This window comes from Glycine max, chromosome 10, assembly GCF_000004515.6.
Source record: "Glycine max cultivar Williams 82 chromosome 10, Glycine_max_v4.0, whole genome shotgun sequence".
NCBI lineage: Eukaryota > Viridiplantae > Streptophyta > Magnoliopsida > Fabales > Fabaceae > Glycine > Glycine max.
Genome location: NC_038246.2, coordinates 7,234,018 through 7,259,773, shown reverse-complemented (window position 1 = coordinate 7,259,773; position 25,756 = coordinate 7,234,018). Strand labels below are relative to the sequence as shown.

Sequence of the window (25,756 nt, the reverse complement as noted above, 5' to 3'; positions counted from 1 at the left end):
TCTTCAAATCTATAAGTTTTTCAATTGTTACCTTTTGACAAACTCTAACTCCCTTTACAATCATCTTCAACAAGTGTGTCCTCACTCTAGTGTAAGACCCATTAAAGGTAAAATCACAAATATTGCATTTTATCTCATAATTTCCACCACCACCTACACTTTTTATCTTTGTAACATAGGTCCATAAAGGTTTGGTATCATCATCTTGTTCTTTAGCTTGACTAGGACTAGAAGCACTAATCTCTACAACAATTTAAAAAAAATAAAAATCAATGTAAACAATTTCTAAGTAAAAAACAAACAACAAAAAACAATTTTTGTATAATTTTTTTAAAACCAAAAAACAGATTTAAACTAATGTGACAATTTTATAATTAAAAAGTAAAAAAATAAATAAAAAATACAAGTAAACCCTTAAAATTTTAATTGATGAAAAAGTAAACTTTCAATCCTACAAAAATATGTTAACATCGACCCATTTATTTTATTTAGAAAATATGATAATTGCATCTTTAAATAATAAATAATAAATTATAATTTTCCAACGTATTACTTTTGATGTTACATACCTAAGCAATCTCTTTCTCTATATATTCTTTTCTATTTTCTTAGCTGTCGTACAGAACTTATCATTAAAAAGAAAAGTTCTTAAAAACCCTTTTTTTTGTGCGCTGTAACGTGCTTGAGCTTGAGGCCACCTTAAAACATTCAAACTCTCTTGCTGGCACAACAAAACAAAAAAGTATCTAAATAAAATAATAAAAATAAAAATTAAGGTAGGAGAAACTGAATAGTATACTTCAATTAATGTCTCACACCTACCCGGACTTGTATAATAATAATTTTTGTGTTGTACTTCTTCTTTTCTTTTCTTTTCTTTTTTTAATTTTCGTTTCTCTTTTTGTGCCCCTTTTTTAATTAAGAAAGTAAAACAAATGCATTGTAACTATCAAATGGCATTGGGTAATGGGTACTTCAGAGTTTAGCCACGACACATGGAAAGAGAAAGAGAGAGAATTGGTATTTTACTTAAAGGGAACAAATGTGGAACAGTGGAAGCACAAAAGCATTTCAATGAAATCAGAAACCATAAAACCAGGCAAGCATCAACGGGGAAACAATAGAGGCGAGAGAGAAACCAAAAGCAACAAAACCAAAATTAGCAAGCAGCAAAGAGGGAAACGGAGGCGAGAAAAACGCAAGCAACAACATGGAGCAGATGAGAAAACTCAGAAAAGAAAGAAGGGCCTACATGCAAAGGGGGAAACAGAGGTAGCGACCAGCAATGGAGGTTCGCTTGCGGCAAGGAGAAGACGTGCAGAAACGATTTTCGTTTTAGGTAAGCCTTTTTTAAATAAATAATAAAATAGTTGGTTGGGCCACGTTTGGACGCGCGTGTCCACTTGTTGGGCTGCGTCCAATCACGCGTCTCCTACATCCAACCGTGTCCGGCGACGGCGGCGGCAACGGACACCGTGTCGCACCGGAGTCATACCCGTTTGTGTGTCCGGTGCGTCTCCGACGCGGGACGCTGCACTTCGACAGTGTGTCCGTGCTTCATAGCTGGTAACCAATTTTCGGTTCATTTATACCTCTAAAAAGGACGATTCATTGAACTCAAGGTGAAATTTATTGCTTGTACAATGCTCTTAATGTAAGATGCAGTTGTCCTAGTATCAAGTGATCCATTATGCATTCATGGAACTCAGATATCAACAGGTTTTTTGCAGCTGATCCCCAAAAGAAAAGGTGTCAACCTTCTTGGTCTAGCCCGGCTTGACATTACTACTTCTGTTGTAATTCGAAATTCAAGTAGTGAAATAAGTGTGAATTTGATATTTCACTGCATCAAAGTTGATCCATATCCACAAAAGCAAATATTTATAGCTTCTACATCTGTAGGAATGTTTTGTAGTTTTTCTTTTTTCCCTCTCTGAAAGCACATCCAAGATGGGATACCAAACACAATTAGGCTTCAAATTGTTATTATATGCAATGACTTGGTCAGACACATTCAGTAAATCAGAAATATACAACACTAGATTTGAAGTCACGTGGAAGAGTTTTGAGTCGTGAATGCAAACACTTGATACTACTATGGATACACTGACTCTATTACTCTGCATAGTTTTAGTTGAATTTACTCACAATAATATGAACTCACTTAAACTAAATATATGCGTACATAAGAATCTTAACACGCTTTTTGGTTTTGGGACCATGATTTTCGAACATATAAAGAATTGAAGACAACGAAACTAGTAATTAACCCTGTGTCTGGAACAGATGACGAATGGATCTAAAACACACCTACTGTACTCTTCAGTTAGAAGCACATCACCTGTTTAACTTGAGTTACTTTCAATAAATGTTTTTTTATTAAGGACCCAAAACAAATATTAATTTTTTGCACCAAATTACATTTCTAGTTTTTGAATGCGCGCTTGAGTGTTTATTTTATTTTATTTTTCCAACATATAACAAAATATATAAGTTGATAGTATATTTATCTTTTTAAATCAATGTTCTATTTTTTTTAAGTGTACTAGCTGTGTAAAGATAACGGCTTAAAGTCAACAAAAAATAATTTTTAATTCAGACACAATAAAAAATGTCAAACAAGTATTTAGGTGTGTCGAAGTTAGAAATGTGTCAATCACAACACATTTTAAATAAAAGAGGTGTTTGTATTTCATAAGTAGGGGTGGGTAAGCGGGCTGGTCTGCCCCGCATAAGGCCCGCCCGTATAAGCCTGCCCTGCATTCTTACATGGACCAAATAAATTGGTCCGTCCCTGCCTTGTGGATCCCACAGGTCAAACGGGCCGGTCCGCGAGTCTAGTTTTAAAAGAATTTTAATTTCAATAAAAATGTAACACAATCAAATTAAGTTCAACACAAATATAAATAAAATCTCAACAATTTGTCAATTACATCAATAAAATAAATAATGTCTTAACAAAAGAAAATCCAAGCAATTTCTTCTAAAATGTAGGTTCCAACTCTTTTATCATTCATTTCTTCTCTTTTTCGCTCAATTTGTCTTCAAACAGACGCAGCCTAGATGAAGCAGATTGAGAGTCCATGCAATTGTGACCGAAAAAGGGTTGACCCGTTCTAAGAAGAAGCGTTAAAGGGACTCTATTTTGACGAAGACGAGGAATTTCAGATCTCTGCGCTTTCCTGATGGAAGTGTTTCAGACAGAGAATGCAACTAAGGTGAGACCGCTTCACTCAGTCATTCAACAAAGGCAAATGATACATCAACCGAATGTCCTTCGCCAAGGTGGTTTAATTTCGGGTAAAAACTAAAGGTAAATAATCATTCTGGTTTTTTAACGAGTAAATTGTGATAATTTAATTTCTAAAAGAATAAAAATTTCATTTATTAGTAGCTAAAAGAGGTGTGTCGAAGTCAGAGATATGTCCATCACAACACATTTTAAATAAAAGAGGTGTTTGTATTTCATAAGTAGAGGTGGGTAAGCGGGCTGGTCCGCCCCGCATTGGCAGCAGACTAGGTCAGCTCGCTCTACATTCTTACACGAACCAAATAAATTGGTCTGCCCCCGCCTCGCGGATCCCACGGGTCAAATCGGCCAGTCCGCGAGTCTAGTTTTAAAGAATTTTAATTTCAATAAAAATGTAACACAATCAAATTAAGTTCAACACAAATGTAAATAAAATCTCAACAATTTGTCAATTACATCAATAAAATAAATAATGTCTTAACAAAAGAAAATCCAAGCAATAAATCTAAAATATGAAACTTAAACATCTCCAAGAAAAATGATTCCATATTTGAAGTAGTTTGAGTCTTCTCTATCTCCTTATTTTCATCTTCTTAAGTCACTTTTCTTTTTTATCTTAATCTTTTATTTCTGTTATTTTTTACTTTTCTTATCTTATCTTTTTTTTATCTTTATCATCTTTTAATTTAAATATTTTATTTTTATCTTTAAATCTTTATCTTATCTAATATATTTCTTTATCTATTATTAAAAAATCTTTATATCTTACTTGTAAATTGGATTTGCAACGAGTTAACATGCAACCACAAGTCTCTGAAGAGAACAAGAAAGAAAAGTTTTAAGTGAAAGAGAGAAAATCAAACCTAATGTAATTGGGTCACACAAATCAAACCTAATACGGATAACCCGCGGACCCCGTGGGCCAAACCCGCATAGTCTGCGGGTTAAGCGGAACGGACCCAAAAATATGATATAATCATCGACCGTTTAAAGAAATTGATCCGTTACCCGCACGGACCGTGGATCCCGCAGGCCAGTCCATGGACCTAAGTCCGTTTACCCACCCCTATTCATAAGTATAAAAATGTAGGTTTCAACTCTTTTATCATTCATTTCTTCTCTTTTTCGCTCAATTTGTCTTCAAACGAACGCAGCCTAGATGAAACAGATTGAGAGTCCATGTAATTGTGACGGAAAAATTGAAAAATTGTATACCATGAGACATCTAAACCTATAGTATTTCACAAAAAAAAAAGAAGGTGAACCTATAGTATGTAATATATATATATATATATATATATATATATATATAAATTTATTAATTATGATAGAGTCATAGGGAGTGAGAATCAGAAATGGAGAAGTCACTACGGTTCCTCTTATTTTTTTTTTTCTCACCCAATCTCTTCTCGCCACGCCTTTAAATCCTATCTGAATCACTCTTTATGACTCTATGATAATTAATAAATTTATATATATACTATATTCTATATGTTTATTTTTTTTTTGTGTAAAATACTACAGGTTCAGTTGTCTCAAGGTATATAATTTTTCAATTTATCATATGATGATATTATTATACTCATAATTCAATACGCAAGACATGAAATTAAGAAAATTTTATTTCCATGATTCTATGCGGTGTATTAAAAAAATACATATACTGAATTATCATGTGTAAAGTGATGAATGACTAATCCTTATTCTTAGGCGGAAAATCTATGATCCAGTTCTATTCAAACGAAGCTATATGTCCCTAGAATTGGATTGAATGGTCCTTATAGTTTTAAATGAATGATAGTTCAATCTTTTTTATTTTTTAAATTTGATAGACCATCACCATCCAATTAGTAATATTTTATAGATCAAAATGAAATCAATATAACTTTTGTTTGTATTTCAATTTCTCTTAAATTTATAAAAACTACACTTATTGACTCTTAATATTTTATATAAATAATGTATCTAAAACTCTTAATATTTTTTTAAAAAATAATTAAAGAATCATTATTTAAAAATGAAACATGCGTGACTACCCTGCAACTTTTTAAGAGACTATGTTTGGACAAGTTTGTTCATAAACACTTTTAGAAGGAAAAAATGAAATAAACTTTGCTAAAAGTTCACATTAATTTATACATAATCTAATTTGAGTTTATATATAAGCTAATTTGTAGTAGTTCTCTTATCATTTATATAAGTTATACGAGAGAGATTCTACAAATTTGACAAATTGACTCGTGAATATGAGGAAGGTAAACCTAACTATCAATAGCCTCCAAAGAAAAATGCCAACCAAGATTCAGTGTTCAACATTTCAATATCTACAAATTTCCATGATGGCAAAAACTAACTAGCGGCAAGCAAGAAGCAAACCGATGAACCTATTAAAAAATGCTTAATTTTTTTCAACAATGCAAGCAGTCTAACAGGCATTTCATCAAACAACTTGACTACAATCTCCAAATCACCAAATATTTCAACCATTGAACCACCAACGAACTTCTTGAAATCCAAACTTTAATCAGTCTTCATTGAGGATTTTTCACAAACACAAGTGAGTACAATTTTTCAGCTCACCAAACTAGAATACGAGACTTTGAAATTCAAAGTGCAACCAAGTCAACTGTAAGATAGTGAGAAAATAGAAACTTTTCCAAACGTAAATTCAATTTTCTAATCATAATCCACAAATTTGAAGCAGCATACACTATAAAACCCACAATTATCGTCGTTCTTGAAACAAAATCATCATCACAATTAACTTGTGCTCCCTAATCTAGTCAAACAATAATCAGAGAACACTACTAGTCTTTAAACACTATCTCGCTGCCAAAAACAATAGCTTGCAATCACTGCCGCTGAAAAACCCGTTCTCATAATCGAAAAATGAAAACACCACTCTCAAGGAAACCATGAAACACTTTTAGGAAGTTCAAGACTGGCAAGAATTTCTTCACCAAATCCAATTCTAAGAAAAAGGGAATAACAGAGCAAAAGTTTTCTTGAGAAAAAGAACAGGGAGAAAACAAATCGAAAAACAGAGAAATGAATAAGAGAAAACAATGATGGTAAATCTGTTGGAATTTTCTCAAGAAAATGAAAATAGAAAGAAAACGGAAAAGAGAAAAGTAAAACCCAAATGAACAAAGCAGCAGGAAAAAGAAATCAAGGTGGGTGGTATCACTTTGATACCATGTTAGAATCATGGTTCAGACTTCAGAGGAGGGGAAAGAAGGGAAAAGTAAAAAACTAAAGAAAGATTTTACTCAAATGTGAGCATGAGCAATTAAAACTAAGAAACAAAATCACACGTAACATAAGAACTAAAAATACAATTAAACCTAAATTATAAAACGAAGTGGTTTCACCAGTGACTAAATATTAGGTTCAAACCAAAACACAGAAAACACGAACAAAAGAAGACTAGTCATTTAGTTTCTTTTTTCTTGGTACAAAAAAAAAAAAAAAACTAATTGTGTAGCATATAGAACCTTCAAAAATAAAAAGTGAAATGACAATAACTTTAAACGGAAAAGGAATCAAATCTTTAAGAATATTGTTATGCTTGAATAACTAATATCTTTGGACAAAGACAATAAAAAAAATACTTTTTTTTTCATGTTTGATATATTTTGTTGCGTCCATATGATGAAGTATTTACCCAGTTCCATTATCAGAATTAGCATGAATTACCATCTTTTCGCGGCACTGTTCTGGATTCCATCTGGTGATTGTGTGCTCTTCAATGGTGTAGTTTGCCAAACATAATGGAGACTCATTGCTGCTACCATTTCTATTGACATACAAAACCAATAAGATTTTTGCAACACCTCCAAGAAGTCGAGTTGTGCAATGAACATCAGACCATACTCTCAACCTTCCATTTAGATCTTTATCTTCTCCATCTGATAAAACAAGCACACCATACTCGGAATGGACCCGAGCTGGATGGTGACAATAGACAACGAAATCTGCACCATACTGAGCTCCTGACCTCACTACCCAGTTTTTCATTCTCAGGTGGGAATAAGCCTTGTAGAAACAAGGGAATGTTTCTTTCTTTGACTTCATGTAATGCCACAGCTCTTCACTGTTTTGGGGACTAGTATCATCACTGTCATTATTAATCTTAAGGCATTTCAAGGAATAGCATAGGTAGAATGCCTCCTCAAAGCTTAATTGAAACCGAGGTTTGTCCTTTTCAACTGTTCTCACAGGTGAGCCAAAGCATGCTTTATCGAGCAAATGAAGTTGTTCTGCTCCCACTGCTAAGTGTACACTACTACCAGAGAGAAATCCACAAGTATTTGATTGAACTAGAGAAGACTGAAGTTGAGATACAATCTTTGACATGGGTTCCTTGAGCGCTTCAGCTTGTGCATCCTTTTTAGCTTTTGCATCTTTTCCTTTCCATCTAGGTGCCATTTGGACTTAAAATGAGTAGACAGATGTGTCAAACCCAAGTCAATAAAAAAGGTAAAGGCAAATGAAAGGAAAATTTCTTGCAATAAAAAGGTGGAAAAAATTTTCAAGTTTTCCCAAACAATCACCAAAATGCACGGAAATAGCTCTGTCATTTGCTTGGCCAACTCACAATTTACAAACATGAGCAATTTTGTACACCTACTAACACAACCATCAAGTAAATTATATTAGTTTACTTGAAAGGATTGAGTAAAACAAAAATAAGGTCCAAATAAATGTTGTAGAAAACTAGAAATTGCGACAGGTATCCATGTGCATTTACTTCTTGACTGCTTTAAGGATCAAGACTTCTCATGGAAATAGATTTCCTATATTCATACATTCACATTTCGGATACATATTTTAAGCTACATTCATCGAGATAAAATATGAACAGAAGAAGCAGCTTAAATTAACAACTCTTGACCTGCACTTGAAATATTGATTATAGTACTTTGTTATTTCAAAAAATTAAACATGTAATAGTTTACAAAATTGTAGTAAATTTTCAATAGACTAAGACTACATAAAGATTGTGTATGTATAACGGACTAAATCAATAATTAAACAACTAGACAAACTGTTACATGAACTGTTGGAAGCCATTAAAAAATGAGCACTGTTACATGAACAGTATAGACGGGGAAGGCATTAAAAATGCCATACTGCGCCCCCTTCTTATTAGTTGGCTCACTAATAATCCATCATAGAAATTAAACTCATGAAAATCTTAAAACCAATATAAACTACTAGGATAACATCAAAGATTTGATACACAGAGACCAACAACAAGAATAAGATGCAAACAAATCATAATTTCAATTCGTAAATTTTACCCCAACGTTATTGTGCTCCCCGATCTTGTGAGCTCCGTAATCCACAGCCTGCAACCGCGAAATCAGGAACCTCAGTATATAAACAAGTAGCAATGTAAAGTCCAAAACAAAGAAATTGAATAAACTATTTGGACAATAAACACGCGCATCCTCCAACCGTGAAAGAAATAGTTAAAATTAGGAAAATGAGAATGCAATTGTTGGAATTGAAGGGGGGAAAAGCGGCACTGACCCGTTCTCCGAGGAAGGCGCCTGCGATGACGAAGGTGACGTAGACTCAGTTGCGACGCATTAGGACCTTGTCGAGGTTTTCCAAAACGCCTCCTCCTCTGCTTCTTCGAGGCACTGAATCCATTACCTCTGGTTAGGGTTAGGGTTAGGGTTTCAGATCTCTTCTCTTTCGCAAAGGAAAGGTATTTCTGACGGAGAATGAATCAATGAGGTGAGACTGGTTCACACTGGCTGCTCAGAGTTCAACAACCGAGAATGTTCTTCGCCAAGGTGGTTTAATTTTCGCTAATACGCAGCGTTTTATCATTTATTAAAAAATAAATATTTAAATATGGATAATTACTTAGGCGAATTCTTTGAACTTTTTTAAGAAACGTGGGCCATAAAGAAAGGACTGCGTAAAAACCAGGGCAATTACTTCCTAAACCTCCAAATTACTTCCTGCACCTAATCTGGGATGTAAAATTACATTTCAAAAACGTGTTTCCAACCTTTCCATAATGTAATTTTACATTCGGATTAAGTGTTTTGGAAGCTTAAAAAAGCGCAGCAACCAAAATTGAAGGTGTAGGAAGTAACTCCCAACAATTGTTATTTACATCTCTTAGTTTTATTAATATACCTTTTTTATTTACTTTTTCTTTAAAAAAAATCTTTTTTTCATAAACGAATTTTCGAAATAGATTCAAATTTTAACACATTCAGGAAAATTATTTTTCAAAAGTGTTAAAAATTTAACTCATTTTTTGGAAAATACTTTTTCGATAACCAATTGTTAGAAAGGGAAAAAAAAAAAGAGTTCAAGCACCAATCACTTTTAAGTTGCTTTGTGGTTGCTATGCATAATACTCACTTTCTCGATTTCTTTAAATAAACCCTAGGAAAAAGAGAAATTTTGAGATTTTGGAAGAAGTTATAGGAATATGAATCTCATGGATGCATCAACACTTCATTCATAGTTATGACAAATATTCTAGGATTATCCTAAACAATGCAATTGATTCCCCCATGTGTTTTCTTAAAAATTGAATTTCTAAAAAGTACTTTTTAGAATGTGTTAAATTTTCAACACTTGTGGAAACTACTTTCCAAAATGTCCAAAAAATAGTTTTTGGTTTCTCTCTCTCTCTCTCTCTCTCTCTCTCTCTCTCTCTCTCTCTCTCTCTCTCTCTCTCTCTCTCTCTCTCTCTCTCTCTCTCTATATATATATATATATATATATATATATATATATATATATATATATATATATATATATATAAGTAAAATTGAGAGGTATAAATAACAGTTGTCAAATTATGCACGACTTGGGTGTCATACGACAAAGCATGTGCGAGGTTACCTAAGCTATCTACGATGATGTTTGTCTCTCTATGAATGCGATGAAAGGGTAGAGGCACCTTTTTAATTTATGGATGCTCTCAACTAGTGAACATTTGGGGTGACGTTTATGACATTCATGCATTGTAATCATGGGATCTAAAAAGGCCAACACAAGTAGCTAAGTTAGAGGTTTATTGATCAAAATCGGTCATTTTTGCTAACTAAATACCATTTTGGGTTGGTCTCCAAAGTATTTACCAAAGTAGGTGATTCAAGCCACATAAGATTTTGGTGGCACCATTCAATTTCTCTCCACCTGGGTGACACCACTTTGTAAAGTGTCACCAGTTCAGGTGACTAAGTGACTTAGTGATGTCATCCTGGATGACTTCACCTAGTCAAACACACTTCTCTAAGACAGTGCAGTCTTCTTGATTTGGTGGCGCCACCCTGCATGGCTTCACACAGGTGGCACTAGACTAGGTGACTTCACCTAATTCTTATTTAATACTAATTTTATTAAATATTATATAAAACTATAATTTTACCTATTAAATTTTTTAAATAAAAATATTTTTTCTACAAAACTAAAAAATAGTTTTAAAATCATTGTTGCCAATTTTTTAGTTTTGTATGATATAAATAGTTTTAAAAAATATTTGCATACAATTTTAATGTTGTGATTTGTAGAAAAAAATATGTCGTATAAAAAAATGTTTTATTTAATAATTTAATAGAAAATAGTATAGTTGAAGAATAAAGTTTAATAGAAAACTATGTTGGGCATTTTTTAGTTTTGTAGAAAAAAATAGTTTTAATTAAAAAAATTGATGGGTCAAATTATAGTTTTATAATAATATTTAGTAGAAATATTATTAAATAAGAATTGGGTGAAACCACCTAGTCTCGTGTCACCTATGTGAAGTCATGCAAGGTGGTGTCACCAAGTCAAGAAGATTGCACTGTCTTGAAAAAACATGTCTAACTAGGTAAATCCACCCAAGGTGGTGCCACTAAGTCACTTAATGACCTGAATTGGTGACACTTTGTAGAGTGGCACCACTTAGGTGAAGAGGAGTTAATTGACACCACCCAAAATCTTACGTGACTTAACTCACCCACTCTAATAAATACTTTGGAGACCAATCCAAAATGGTATTTAGTTAGCAAAATTGACCTATTTTGGTCAAAAACCCTAAGTTAGGACCATGGTGCCATTTGTGTTGCATTTTATTCATCCCAGGGGCAAGGGTGGTGGTTGTCATTTCACGAGATGAAGATGTTTTTACCCATTCTCAAGGAAAACACACATGTGTAAGTCTTCCACACTGGCCACAAACAACAACCCATAGTATTTAGAAACCCAATACCTAGAACTACACAATGGTTTAAACATATTTGGGAGAATGTGAATTTGAATGCTAAGATTTTAAGAAATGATGATAAGGGATCAATTTCTTAAATGTTTTTGGATATAACTCATTTAAAGTATATTTATAATTATTATATAATGTAAAATAATTTTACACTGTTAATTAATTAGAATTCGTTATCGATATGACTTTTAAGGTGATTATTTTTAAGTCAATAAATTTGGTATAAATATTTTTTTTTTTGCATTAAAAGTATGGAGAGGAAACTTCACATCCTTGAGGGTTAGAACGACATGTGTAAACTTATTCTTCAAGGAGATGCTTTCGCAAGAATCGAACCAAGGACCTCCTTGTGGAGTATTTCTGTACACATTCTCATGCCTTGTGAATGTAACATACTTTCACTAGGCCAACCTCTTTGGGTACTTACAATATATAGTTATTTCTAATTAGATAACAGTGTAAAAATGTTTTGCCCTATCAAAACATGGTATATTTTCTAAAATAAATAAATAATTAAAATAGTAATAAAATACAATCAAATGTATGTTAAATTATGTAGTTTGTATGAGTTGTGGTAAACTACCTAGTGCCTAAGTTAAAATATAAAAAAAATCAGCAAATGATTTTATATAAGAAATTATAATTATACCTTATCCTCTAATTTTTTAGTTTTTAGAAAAGTTAAATCAAATATTCTTATATTTATATATATATATATATATATATATATATATATATATATATATATATATATATATATATATATATATATAGGGTCGACCCTCAACTATGTTCAGAGGTGCACCTGCACTAGGCCCATAAATTTAAGGGGCCCAAAGTTTTGTTTTGTTGTAATAGTTAAAAAAATCATTTTAATATGGCTTATCAATTCACACACTAATCAATCAACAAAAAAAAAGTCCATGCACCACTCACCCTTTCAACTTCTTCTCCACTTCTCGATATAGCGCACGCAATGGCAATTCCCAAATTCCAACCTCAAATTTAAAGGTTACAAGCAATTGAACATTGAACTTCCACTAAATTATTCAATAGCATGCACCAATTTCTAGCTTTGTGGAAATGCTAATATATTTTCTCTGATAAAAGGTATGGAAAGCAAGGAACTACAGAGGGGAGAACCCCCCAAAAAAGGAAGAGTAATACACTAATTATTAATATTATATTGAGTTTGAGTAGTGACTATCATTGCCAACGACATTTGGATTGTGCTCTAGATCGTGATTTCCTTCTGAACTTAAGCCAACAAGTCAAGGAGGGAAGGACCAAATCGCGGAGAGGGTCGTGAACAACATTGTTGCTAGTGCCGCACACAACAATTATAGATTACCGAGAGGATTATTGAACTCGCAAGGCTTGAAATTCGAAGGTTATTTACTATTCATTCATTCTATAATGTTATTCTAGTATGTGTGTGTGTGTGTGTGTATGTATATGTATATGTATATGTATATTATAATTTGACTTGTATAATTGGTGTTGGATTGATCAAATGATGCATTGGTATTGTTGTACTTGCTGCTTGCCATGATTTGGTACTATTTTTTGCAGCTTAAAATTTAAAGTGAAACAATCTTGTGAATATATAATTTAAGGAGCCTATGCAAAACATAACACTCAATAGTCGAAATAAGAATATTGCTTATATGAGACTTATCTTTTTTTTCTTTCAAGTCCATTTATAATTTTTCTTGCATTAATATCATTAATTATCGTGACTAATTTTATATCATTTTTATCATGTTTACAATGTTTGAATTTAGCTTTTGGAATTAGCAAACATGTGAAAGAGTATTCAACTTCGACTTCTACTTCCATTGGGTGCTATTGTTCTTTTTTTTTTTGTTAATTGACTATTTGATTTATCTTTTATAAGATGTCTCCTAAAAAGCATTTATCTTGAAGTGAAAAAATAAAAAAAAAAACAAGAGGAAGGGTTGATAAAATCACAACGAGGAACTATTGATAAATTTGTTCTAAAGAATGTAGGTTCTCATGAAAATTTAAACCAATTAAATGAATATTTGAATAACGAAAATCATGCAAGGCTGAGAATGATGAAGTTAATGATTCAATTGAGCCTAATGATGTGAAAAATGTATCCAATAATGAAAATTTTGGCATTGATGAAGAACAATCAATTCCCTCATTAGATATATATGATCCTTGAAATTGGGATAATCTTGATAACATAGCAAGGGACATTTTAGTTGAAAAAGGGCCCATAAGTGAAATGAATCTTGTTTTTCATTTGTATAACACTTCTAGACATTTTTTCATATGGTTATTATTCTAGAAAGTTGAGCAATGACGAGACTAGTGATAAAAAATGTTTACTCCAAACATGTTGACAAAGTATATTGGTTCTGTTGTGTGTTGTTGAAATCTGAAAATTACAAAACTTTGATAGCAAATGAAGGCATTAAAGATTGGAGGCATATTAGTGAGAGACTTAAACAACATGAGAATAGTATTAAGCATATGAATAATATAAATGCTTGGAATGAATTAAGAGAAAGATTGGATAAGAATCAAACAATTGATAAAGACTTGCAGCATGAGGTTATGAAAGAGAAAGAACGTTGGAGACAAGTTTTAGTTAGAATATTTCTAGCTGTGAAATGTTTTGCTAAACATAATTTGGTTTTTCGGGGATCACATGAAAAATCATATCAAGATAACAATAATAATTTTTTAGAATTAATTGAAATGATTGCAGAATTTGATGTGATAATCCAAGATCATGTTAGATGCATTGAAAATCATGAAATTCATTATCATTATCTTGGGCATAAAATTTAAAATGAGTTTATATCCCTTTTGGCCCATAATGTTATTGTACCCCTGAAGTGAGTTATTAAGAGCATATGACTCTAATAGTACAATGTGTAAATATGTCAAATGAAATAAAAGTTGAAGAGTACTTTTTAGAATTTTTAAAAGTGGATGACACATCTGGCTTAAGACTTTTTAATGATTTACAAGATGTGTTAAAGTCTCTTGATCTTAAGTTGATGATGTAAGGGTTCAGGGTTATGATAGTGGTTCTAATATGAAAGAAAAACACCAAGGAGTTCAAAAGTGTTTTCTTGAAATAAATCCAAGAGCATTATATATGTCTTGTGTTTGTCATAGTCTTAATCTTACTGCTAGTGATATGGCGCATTCTTGTGTTAAAGTTGTTTTATTTTTTGGAGTTGTTCAACGCATATATTAATTACTTTTGAGTTCTCCAAAAAGATGAAAAGTTTTGCTTGATAATGTTCTTGGTTTAACTATTAAATCTTTGTCTAACACTAGTTGGGAAAGTCAAATTAAAAGTATTAAAGCTATTAGGTTTCATAATCCCTGACTAAGTTTGGCTTTGTTGGAATTACATAAATCTTATGATGATGCCAAGTCAAAGAGTGAAGCAGAGAGTTTGGTTAATGCACTTGAGAGTTTTGAGTTTTTGCTTGGTATGTTTATTTGGTATGACATCTTATTCGCAATTAATATGGTGAATAAGAAATTACAATCTAAGTCTATGTGCTTGATACTACCGTAAAACAATTAGAAATGGTGTTGTTTTTTCTTTTTTAAAGTATAGAGATGATGGTTTCACATCTAGTATGAATGCTGCTAAAAAGTGTTGCACTTGATATGAATATGGGGCCTATCTTTCAAAAAAAAAAACATTGTGTTATTAGGGAAAAAAATTGATGAAAATAATCACGATGAAGAAATTTTGTTAGCTGATGAGTCATTTAGAGTTAATTATTTTCTAGATGTTGTAGAGATGACAATTACTTCTTTAAAGAATAGATTTGAACAATTAAAATCTTTTGAACGTATTTTTGGATTTTTGTTTACTTCAAAGAAGTTAAAGTCATTAGATGGCAATGACTTGAGAGAAAGTTGTGTTAACATTCACTCTACCTTTTCTCATGGTGATTTATTGGATGTTGATTTAGATTATTTTTTCTTTGAATTTAATGTATTGCAAGTGACTTTGTTTGATAACTTAATGTCAGCCTTTGAAATTCTTTAGTTTATTAAAGTGGCATATTGTTATCAAAATATTTCAATTGCTTATAGAGTTTTATTAATCATGCTTGTTACTGTAGCATCAACCAAGAGGAGTTTCTCAAAGCTAGAATTAATAAAAACTTACTTGAGGTCATCAATGTCACAAGAAAGGTTGACTGGTTTAACAATTTTATCTATTGAGAAAGATATGTAAAAAAACATTGATGTTGATGTTACTATTAATGATTTGGCATCAGGAAATGCTTGTAGAAATCATTTTTTATGATAATGTGTGTATTTTGTTTTACAGGTGATGAGCGAGGAACAATCATATGAGTAGAGAAAATATTTTTCCGATGATAAAAGATAGCACAAGAGTTGACAAGTGGTAACGCTTGTGTCCCATAAACAAGTTGTTCAAAGTTCAAATTTTGATATTGGATATAAAATAAATCATGTTGGGAGGTGAATACACATCTTGTGTGTGCTCATGGTCCTCGACAAAGATTAGACATTACTTTTGGTAGTAATTACTTCGTACCTATACAATCGTAAAAAAAATAGTCGTAGGACAAAAAATAAGATAATTTAGTTGGACTTAAATATTTTCGTGTTTAGTAAACAATATGACAACTTTTTGGTGTAAAATGATGAGAATAAGAATATAACTTAGAACCTATTGTAACTTGGGACCTTATGGACTTGTACTCAATCATGATTTGAAAGGATTTTAAAAAAATCTTAAGGTATTTAATAAAAAATTTAAAATAATAGAAACAAGTATTGTGATATTCAATCAAGATTATTAAGATTTTTCAAGAAATCCAATAAAATTCGTTGGTATATATTCAATTAATATTTTTTTTTATAACTCTAAAAAAAGTTTTCTACAATTCAAAAGTATATAAGTTTCAATGGATTCTTTCTTATGATGAATGTTAATGACTTTTGTGAGACTTTTTAGTAGAAAATACACATAAAATAATTCCACTCAAATCCTTGAGATTTCATGAGACTTTCTTTCTTTCTTTCTTTCTTTTTATGTCAATTGGCATACTTTTCTTTCTCCATCATACATAATTCCTTGTCTTTTTGTAGAAAGCAATTGACATTCATAATTTTTTTTACTCTTTTGACCCATAGACAACATGCCATGAAGCATGTGATATGAGAGATCTTTACAATTCTTTGAATTTGGGACATCTTGATTACAATGCGATATGAGAAGTTTTTACAATTCTTCACAACATGTGATATAGACAACATGTCCTGGAACATGAGAAGTTGATTTGTATATAACTGAATAAATATATAAATGTTGTTTTTACATGAGTTGGTACATCTATAAATGAGGTTTGAAACAATTGTTGGACATACTTTTTATTTGATGTGATCTTTATTGTGAGAATGATTACAAATATTCATTCTACTTACAGACATTGCGGTATATAATTTTCTACAGTTAACATAATTGAATGAGAATGAACATATTGTGTTTCTGAATATGTTAGGAAAAATTGATTTATTATATAATAGGCTTAGGATTCTTTGTATAGGATGAATTTTATTTAAAGTATTAGGTGAGAACAATTCATGAATTTTTATCAATAATTTTAAATTTTTAAAAAAATTCATAAAATCTTTTTAAATCTTGAAAATTCATAATATCCTTTCAAATCTTATGAATTCATATTTTATAAATCCATTAAAATCTGAACTATAAAATCTTAATCATAAAAGTCTTTTAAAAAATCTTAAAAGTTATAATACTCTTGTCTTTTAAAATCCAAAGGTTTTTAAGGCAAAATAATCTTTTAAAATTTTAATCTATAACACCCTTTTAGAATGACAATATTAAATATGAAAGAGAAATTAGATAAAAATGGTATTTAACTGTAATGATAAAGTCGCATTACATTAATTTTGCATCTTTCTTATAAAAATAACTAACAAATATGAGATGACCTCATTCAACTTAATTAAATCTTCTTTTATAGCTAAACTTACATTAACTCAAATTTGCAAAGACTAAAATAATTGTATATTAATAAATAAAATAAAATTTTTGGTAGTTAAATTTCAATTTTCCTTAGTTTCTGTGATTCTCTTAAAATTTGGAAGTCACTCTAGGCACAAAGTTGAACTGAATGAATGACTTAAAGAGTTAAACTTTATTATCCCTTTGTTGTATTTTGTGTGTTATTCACAATATTGAAAGTTGTTCAAACTTTTCATATTTGACAAGCAACTTATTTCAGCTGCTTTAATATAAAAAATATACGAAAGAAGTTTTTTTTTTTTTTTGAATAAAGAAGTTTTTTTTATTAAACTATGGCTAGCGCTTCTGCGCTGCTTAAAAAAAATTGAACTATGGCTTCGGTTAAACTTGTTTAAAAATACTTTTTTGAGCATTTTAAAACTCTTGTATTAAATCTTTGATTTTTATTATTAAACTCTATTGCTATATTATAAAGCGGGGCTTCTAAATTCATCATAATTCGGTTGAAATCGAATCTTCATCTATTCTTACATTATAAAATTTAGTTTTTATTCTTGAATAAAAGTATTTTTAAGAATTATTTCTTTTCTCATTAAGTCACATAATTTCTCTTTCATTAAGTATCATATTCTTATTTATTTTTATCTTTTATTCCACTTAAACACTATTGCTTAATTAAGTTAATATCAATTTAATTTTAAAATCGTAATTCTTGACAGACTATATTAAATTAAAAAATCTATTTTAAGATTATAATATTAGTCAATCGTGATATCAATCTAATTCTGACATACTAAATCAAATTAATCGACATAAAAAATTGACAAATATTTTTTTTTATATAATTTTCCCTCTTTAACTTAACTTTCATTCAATAAAATAAATTATATATTCTCTATTGCCAAAGAATAATAATATTTTTATTATATATTTATATTTTATGTTAAAAATTGTTTAGACTTATAATTAAAATAGCTATGAAATGAATGAAACATTCTAGTTTAAACTAATTTATCTGTGATTGAATTGATTGCCAAATCCTCTCTAGCTATGTTGATGTTTACTGCTATCATCTCAAAGCATTGAAGGATAGGTTCAAATATGGCATGGGATCTATGAAAACTCTTGAATTGATTAATTACCCAAATAAAAAATTATACGAGAATTATTTGTCTAAGGTGGGAAGGTTACTTAAAAATATCTATTATTAATCATAGGAAGCTATAATCTAGAAATTTTACGATCGAATTTTGTCTTAAAAAATTCGCGGGCAGTCACACCAGAAACTTATTAATTAATTATAATATTTCATTTGTAAATAAATAAAAGTAGGCAAATTAATCTAACTACCTGCGATGAATTCGAAAGCACGTGCAAAAAAATACCTTATTATTGCCAAAGGTAAAGCTGGTGTTTGAACAAATTAGTCCCCACACAAAGCAAAGAAGTCAACGATTATATATACTCAGAAAAGAGACAACAAAGACAAGTATAGGTGAATTAATTGAACTAATGTGGCTTTGTACACTCGTTTAAGGTTCAAGATTTTGGAAGTAGTCTAATATTTTTTTCTTATTTTTGTTGAGGTATCAAACGCTTCCAAAATCATCAAATAACGAAGGATATGTAAATGTATACATATATACCCAAAAGAAAACATCATCATAGGATTAACAAAACATTCTTCATAACATAACCAATAACAATTAATATATGGTTTGTCACCGAATAAACTGAATAATCCACATAGTAATAAAACATTGATGAAAAAAATTCAACACCTGTTCTCGATTCTCAATCCACCCGATGTGGCTCTTCTACCTTCTTCAACCAAAGCCGTTCGTGCCATAACGATTCTGCTTGGAACCAAAGGAGCATCAAATGCTGTGCAATCAATCCAATCCTTCAAGATCTCCTCTTGTCCCCATATGTCAGGAATCCAAACCCTTCCAGCAACTTCCACTCTATGCCTCTTCAACTTCTCACGTCCACTATCTTGATGATCACCTTCAACACTTGTGATTCCTTCTTTTGTAGCATTGTGATCCAATGCAATTTCCACCTTGTTGTGGATTTTCGAAGCAGATGGGATTTGCCCAAGTATGTTGTTATTATCTTTGCCACTATATTTTCGTGGCCGAGAGTCAGAGACTAATTCCTCGAGATACTGAGACTCGTTTTCTTGTTCTTGCCCCATTTGTTTGCCTTTGGGTTGGTGGGGTTTCTTCAATTTGAATGGTTGAGGAGGAATGATCTGGCTATCAGATTCATTAGAGGAGGAATATTGGTGAGCCATTGAGAGGGTTTTCTCTTTCATGCAAAAGAGGAATATAGCAGAGTTTTGTGTTGTGTTGTGGCTGTTTTGGTGATTCTGTGTGCTATAGATGTGGTCTTGTTCTTTCTTTCTCTATTGCAATCTTTTTTATGTGGAAAGGAGAAGATTTTAGAGCTTGGTAGTGTGTTATTGGGTGGGTGAAAAAAAGCAATGATATGGGTGGGAAATTAGTTCACACGTCACCCACTTGGAGACTCTTCATTTGTATGGTAAGTGACAAAGGTACGTGTCTTGTTTGAGGTGGGATTCTTATAATGTGTGGCTTAGTGTAGTTAGTTCCTGCTTGCAAAGTACACAAATTAACCAATTGGGAAAAATTACATAGGAAAAAGAAATAATAAAAGAAAGAGAGTGGAAGGGGGCGAACGATTCCTTGGCTGGATTTTTGCAAGGATTGTGAGGTTGATGTTGATCTGCAAAACAGTATAGACTATTCCTGGCTTTCGATTCAATCAATGAGGATGCAAGATTTGATTTTGGTAGGGCATGAAAATTATAATATTTTAACTTAAAATTGAAAGATATAAATGTATATCACGTATTGATATAGAAGAGACTTTTTTTATAGATTTTTTTTTCTGTTTAATTTTTTTTTGAAGAATTTCTTTTTTAGTATTCTTGCTTGGTATTGCAGATTCAAATTAAATATAATTTAACTGAACTGATTGAGTAAAATATATGAATTTTTATAAATTTATAATAATTATTTTTGATTCTTATGAATAAAAAAATTAAATTAAATTGATACTTTTAGTTAATAAATTAACTTATTAATGGACTAATATATTAACCAACTAATAGCTTGAACAATATGTGTGATCAATTATGGTAAGAGTTTGATTTTATATGACTTTAAATATGATTATAAATTTTTACACAAATTAGTTATTTAAAAGTTATTTTAAATATGATTTTTAAAATGATTAATATAAGATGATTCATTTATAATTGAATAGAACGTAGTATAGAGGATCTTTACACTATTAATGTATATTACAATTAATTTCTTATAAAAATAAACATGAGATTCATAATTGAATACTAGTATACAATAATTTAGATGGTTCTAACCAAAACTCAAACTTTAAAGGATCTAAGCTTCAAAAGATCATTTTTCTTAGAGTTAATTACACCCCTCTAAAGTTTACACAAATTATATCTAATACTCTTCCATTTTTTCAATCTACACAAAACTCTCTAATTTTTTATGGTCTCATAATAGTAACACCCCTTGTCCCCCTAACGTCATTGAATTGTTATTACAATGATGCATCGAAGTCCTCTTTTGGGAGCTTTCGGCATCGAAGTCCAACAAGTCTCAACCCGAGAAATGTCACTCAATCCTAACATTAACTACTAATTTACATAAAGTTATTTTTTATGTTTTTATTAGAAAAACTAATGAAGAATAGACGTTGTTACAATGGTGGTGACGAGGGTAAAAATAATGTATAAAATGGAAGAATATTAGGTGTAATAACTCAACCTCCGAAAGAGAAGATTTATGTAATTTACTCTTTTTTTAATATGTTGCAATAAGACAAAATAATAGTTGGTTTGTATAAGAAAGACAAAAACTATTTTTGTATCATAACTAGTTTTTTTTAGCTTACAGAAGACTTTAAAAGATGATGAAATCAAGAAAGAAGAGTAAAGTTGGAAAAGATGATAAATAATAACAAATGAGCGAAAAACAAGCTAGATATCCATTTATCCCCATGTAAATAAAAATAAACTTCACAAATTTCTTAGACAACAAGTAATAGTTTTAGGCAAACAATAGGATGCCCCCCAAAAAAAAAACTCACCTGTTCATTTTGTAGTCCTACAGAAAAATCTAATTTATTTTCTTATGTAACATTGGACACTCCTCCCTTTCACTCACACTCCTTATGTTTTCTATGAATTTAGCATGATAACTTTTCATTAATTTTTTTGTCTTAGTTGTTATTGTCAAGTAATAGTGTTATTTGATGACATAATTATGTTGTCAGCTTATAAACTTTTGAGGCCAACAAAGAGTCTAATGAGATAGTCATATGTAATATTTTTATTTATTATATTTTTAATCACTTATCAACTTATTTAATTTTGGAAACTTAAATGAAAAGTTTATGGACTTAGATGAAATAACTTGTATTTTCAAGAATTATTTTCCAACTTTCTTACTTTCAAAAACTAATGCTATACACTTTAGTGACCAAAATGTCCTTTTATCTGACTATAAAATTAGATCCTATACTATGTCATATATTTCAATATGTGTGTTTCACATAAGTTTATCATTCAAAAGTCAACCTAAACTTACAAAGAGATCAAAATTGATTAAGAAATTCACATGTTAATAAACTTTACATATATTATAATTTATGATTAGATCATCGTATAAAAAATTCGTTAACAATAATGTTTAAAAAAAATGCTAGAATCCAAGCATGGGGACAAATAATATTATACTTGGTTCCATATAAAATTGGGAGTCTACTACAAATAAGTCTTTCTAAGTTGGCTATTGGGGCCATTCTACGACAGTTTTCACCCGTCTTAAATAGGGATGTTGTAAAATATGGTGGTTTATATAACGCCGATTTTTAATTTCTAAGACGATTATTTGGATAACCGACTTAGAATGTGTGTGGCTTTTTGTATCGGTTATGCGTATAACCACTGTGTCATTCTAAGACAGTTTTTGCATAACCGACTTAGAATTTGATTTTTTTTTTTATTTTTTGTGTGCTATCATAGCTTCTACTATTGGCTTTCCATCAATCCAAAAGATTTGGAGGAATAGAAAGTATGATAAATACAATACACACATGCATGCGTAGTATACAAAATTTATGGATCGGACCTCTATTGTGGCCTCAATTTTCTAACCAGATAATGTAACAAGTTCAAACAATATATTTAGATTCCTCTAGCATGATTGTAGAAACACATAAATTAATCTACAAAGGTACCTTCCTAGACAACTCTCCTCAATTGTGTAATTGTGTTACAGGGGTGTTAGAGGTAACTGTGAAGAATTTTACCCTCACATTTCTAACTCCAGACATCACTGATCCTTGTCCTTCTGCTCCTTTCCCCCCTTTTTTTCCTTTATCTTCAAATCATGATGTGTTGTTTCATTTGTCACATAATATGTCTGATCTAGGTTGGAAGTTAAAGAAGATGAAACTCTGTAGACTATTTTGACCACATGCAAGTGAAAGAATGAAAGCAGAATAGTTTAGCAATATTACAGTGTCAAAGCTATTATTGCTAGCACAATTGAGGAAACCATGTACTATACTAGTCACATAATATGACATAAGAAATAGAGTTAGAAAAGAATCTGGTGAAGAATTTTTCGTTCTTCTAATTCAACTTATAAACATTGCAGTTAAATTAGCATTTTTTTCCCAAAAGCTATTCCATCTGAATTATATGTACCAAATGAAATTTATTGCTTCTTAAAATGTAGGATGTCATTATCTTTTAAATTTAAATATACAAAAATGTCCTTAAACTAGCTATTTTATTTCTGCTAACTTAATCTCAAGATGCTAAGATATTCATGGGAACAAATCAACAAAATATATTCAAAACTAATTATATAAATGAGTTATCAGTTTTTGAATTGATAGATGGATTGTGAATTATGATAAACGACACAATTAACATTTAAATAGCAAGGAAATAAACTACAACTTCACAAGAAAAAAAAGGACATGAGTTGTATCCTTTAATCAGTAGATTGAGGACAAATTAAAGTGAAAATCTGAATCAAATTCACAGCAACATACTTTTCTCCATGTGAACGACAAAGCTGCAAGGAAAATGAATGAAAGTACTGATAGTAAGTTCTTTAGCTGTTGCCTTCCCAGCTATAGCTCTTATGCGTTCTTTCATTTAAGAAGCAACTGCTATAGTAAATGTCATTGCAAGAATGTTTGATGGACTAATGCCCTGCTCGTATTTAGCAGAAAATAGAAATTACAAACAATATATTGAGCAACAACATTTAGCAGGTAAAAACACTTGACTTAGAAACAATACCAGATTCTGAACTTAGATTAACATCACCAACAAAATTACTCTTGCTCGAAACTTTCTCGTCACCAGCACACCAAATATCAATAGCAGTTGCGTATTCTGTTGCACCAACTATAAGTTCCGGAGCTCTATAATACTATGAGCATATATACGATATGTTGGGTTCGCTAGGCACCTATAGCACAATAGTATCAGAAGCTTAGGCACAAACTATTGTACAACTTTCAAATTGATAAGGAAAAACGAAAATAAACTTACCAACATCTTTGCACTCCCAAAATCACATACTTTTAATTAATGAGTATGGGGATTAACCTGTGACATGCAATCACATCATGAGTTCAAAACACTTTGGTATTATAAAAGAAGGATTCCAAGCAATATATACTATGTCAAAATAATCATTACAAAAAAAATATTAAAATCTACAATGAGCAGAACTAATCACTCGCAAACCATACATTAAACAGTAAGATCTGGTAAATCCTTCCATAGAGAATAACAAAATAAACAAAATGTGGCACAGTTTACTGTCTAGTTATTAATTCTTCCAAGCAATAACATGGTAGATTTATAACTTACAAGCATCTGCCGCCAGGCAAGATTTAAATGAGGTTTACCATGCATATTTCATATTGATCAATTGATTTAATTAATGGTATTAAGCATCAAACTGGGAATAATCATTTCTCGTGTTTGCAAGAAATAAATTAAATATGGTTCACAAACAAGGAAATTTTAAGGAAAATAAAATCTTACCAATAGATTCTGGGGTTTGATGTCCCGAAGACAGACTCCAATCACATGATGCAAATAATTTAAACCCCGACATATCTATGAGAGTGTTGGCAAGATCAATCAATAACAACACAAAAGTAATAAGCTCAAAGTAAATAACTGAATACTATAAGCATGATCAGGGAAACTTATAACCAAAAATAAATAGAAAAAGGTCAATCAATTTAAAATTTCTAGTTTACCTGGTATGTATACATTTGCATGTTAATGATAGGCATATGTTGGTGCATTCTGACATAGTGCTTTGAAACTCTGTAGACAGTTTCAGGTACATACTCCAAAACTAGGTTAAGGTACAAATCATCTTTCTCAGTCGTTGAATAGAAACAGTGTTTTAGTCTGAGAACATTAGTATGGTCAAGCATTCGCAGAAGACAAGTGTCTGATTGCGGAGAAGGTAGTGGAGGTTCAATAAAAGTGTCTGGAAGTGGTTTGGTGTTTGCACGTTCACTTTTCTCCCCTCCCCTCCTACAATTACCCAAGCGATCTCTCTCTCTATTATCTAATCTATCAATCACTTGTTTCATATCATGAAACGCTCAAACGACGACGTCGCTGCTCCTGTCTCAATCGCCAAGTCAGTGTTCTTAACCAAACCCCAACATGAGCAATTGGCTTTCCAGCGCCGCCAGGAAGACATCGTCAACTAGAAGCGCCGCCAGGAATAGCTCCTCACCCACAACCACTCATCCAATCCCAAGCCCTCCTCCGACTGCGACAGAGACCACCGAGACTGGGACGGTGATCGTGACCAAGACCGGGACAGAGATAGAGAATGCGTGCGAGCGTGAGAGGGCACATGATCGGGACCGTGAAGCCAAACGCCACAACAAAGAGAGGGAGCGGTCATGAACTCCATTTACCAGATCCCCCACGAGGCCCACCTCCTCTTCAGTCGCGGCTTTCGCGCCGGCATGAACCGCCACGAGCAGAAGAAGCTCATCGTCAAGAACGAGAACGATATGCGCGACCAAATCCGCAAGAAAGACGACATCGAGGAGAAGCCCGAGAAGGCTGACGCCCAGCGCCGCAAGGTGGCCTCCGCTGAACTATACAACACCTTCAACATACGCATCG

General features: G+C 31.5%; 2 protein-coding genes and 1 pseudogene across 4 annotated transcripts; all 3 read right to left on the bottom strand.

The window, feature by feature from the left end:
* Positions 1-5,534: 5,534 nt before the first annotated feature.
* LOC100810335 (tRNA-splicing endonuclease subunit Sen2-1-like) lies at positions 5,535-9,068 on the bottom strand. Of its 3 annotated transcripts, none has more exons than XM_006588419.3 (4): positions 8,786-9,068; positions 8,554-8,601; positions 7,804-7,876; positions 5,535-7,683 (listed from the first exon to the last, which is right to left on the bottom strand). In XM_006588419.3, the coding sequence occupies exon 4, from the start codon at positions 7,676-7,678 to the stop codon at positions 6,911-6,913; it is 768 nt and encodes a 255-aa protein (XP_006588482.1). In that variant the 5' UTR covers positions 7,679-7,683; positions 7,804-7,876; positions 8,554-8,601; positions 8,786-9,068; the 3' UTR covers positions 5,535-6,910. The 3 variants fall into 3 exon arrangements, with proteins under 3 accessions (XP_006588482.1, XP_006588481.1, NP_001240148.1); XM_006588418.3 differs by having other exon boundaries at positions 7,848-7,876; NM_001253219.2 differs by lacking the exon at positions 7,804-7,876 and having other exon boundaries at positions 6,800-7,683; positions 8,786-9,056.
* Positions 9,069-18,986: 9,918 nt separating this feature from the next.
* LOC100815684 (protein BIC1) lies at positions 18,987-20,065 on the bottom strand. Its single transcript, XM_003535583.5, has one exon. It carries the CDS (start codon positions 19,826-19,828, stop codon positions 19,286-19,288), a length of 543 nt encoding a protein of 180 aa, XP_003535631.2. The 5' UTR covers positions 19,829-20,065; the 3' UTR covers positions 18,987-19,285.
* Positions 20,066-23,737: 3,672 nt separating this feature from the next.
* Positions 23,738-25,206, bottom strand: LOC106794724 (shaggy-related protein kinase theta-like; annotated as a pseudogene).
* Between the last annotated feature and the right edge of the window lie 550 nt (positions 25,207-25,756).

Bases quoted from the DNA above. Each gene is read 5' to 3' on its own strand.
- LOC100815684 (XM_003535583.5), bottom strand. From the start codon at position 19,828: ATGAAAGAGAAAACCCTCTCAATGGCTCACCAATATTCCTCCTCTAAT.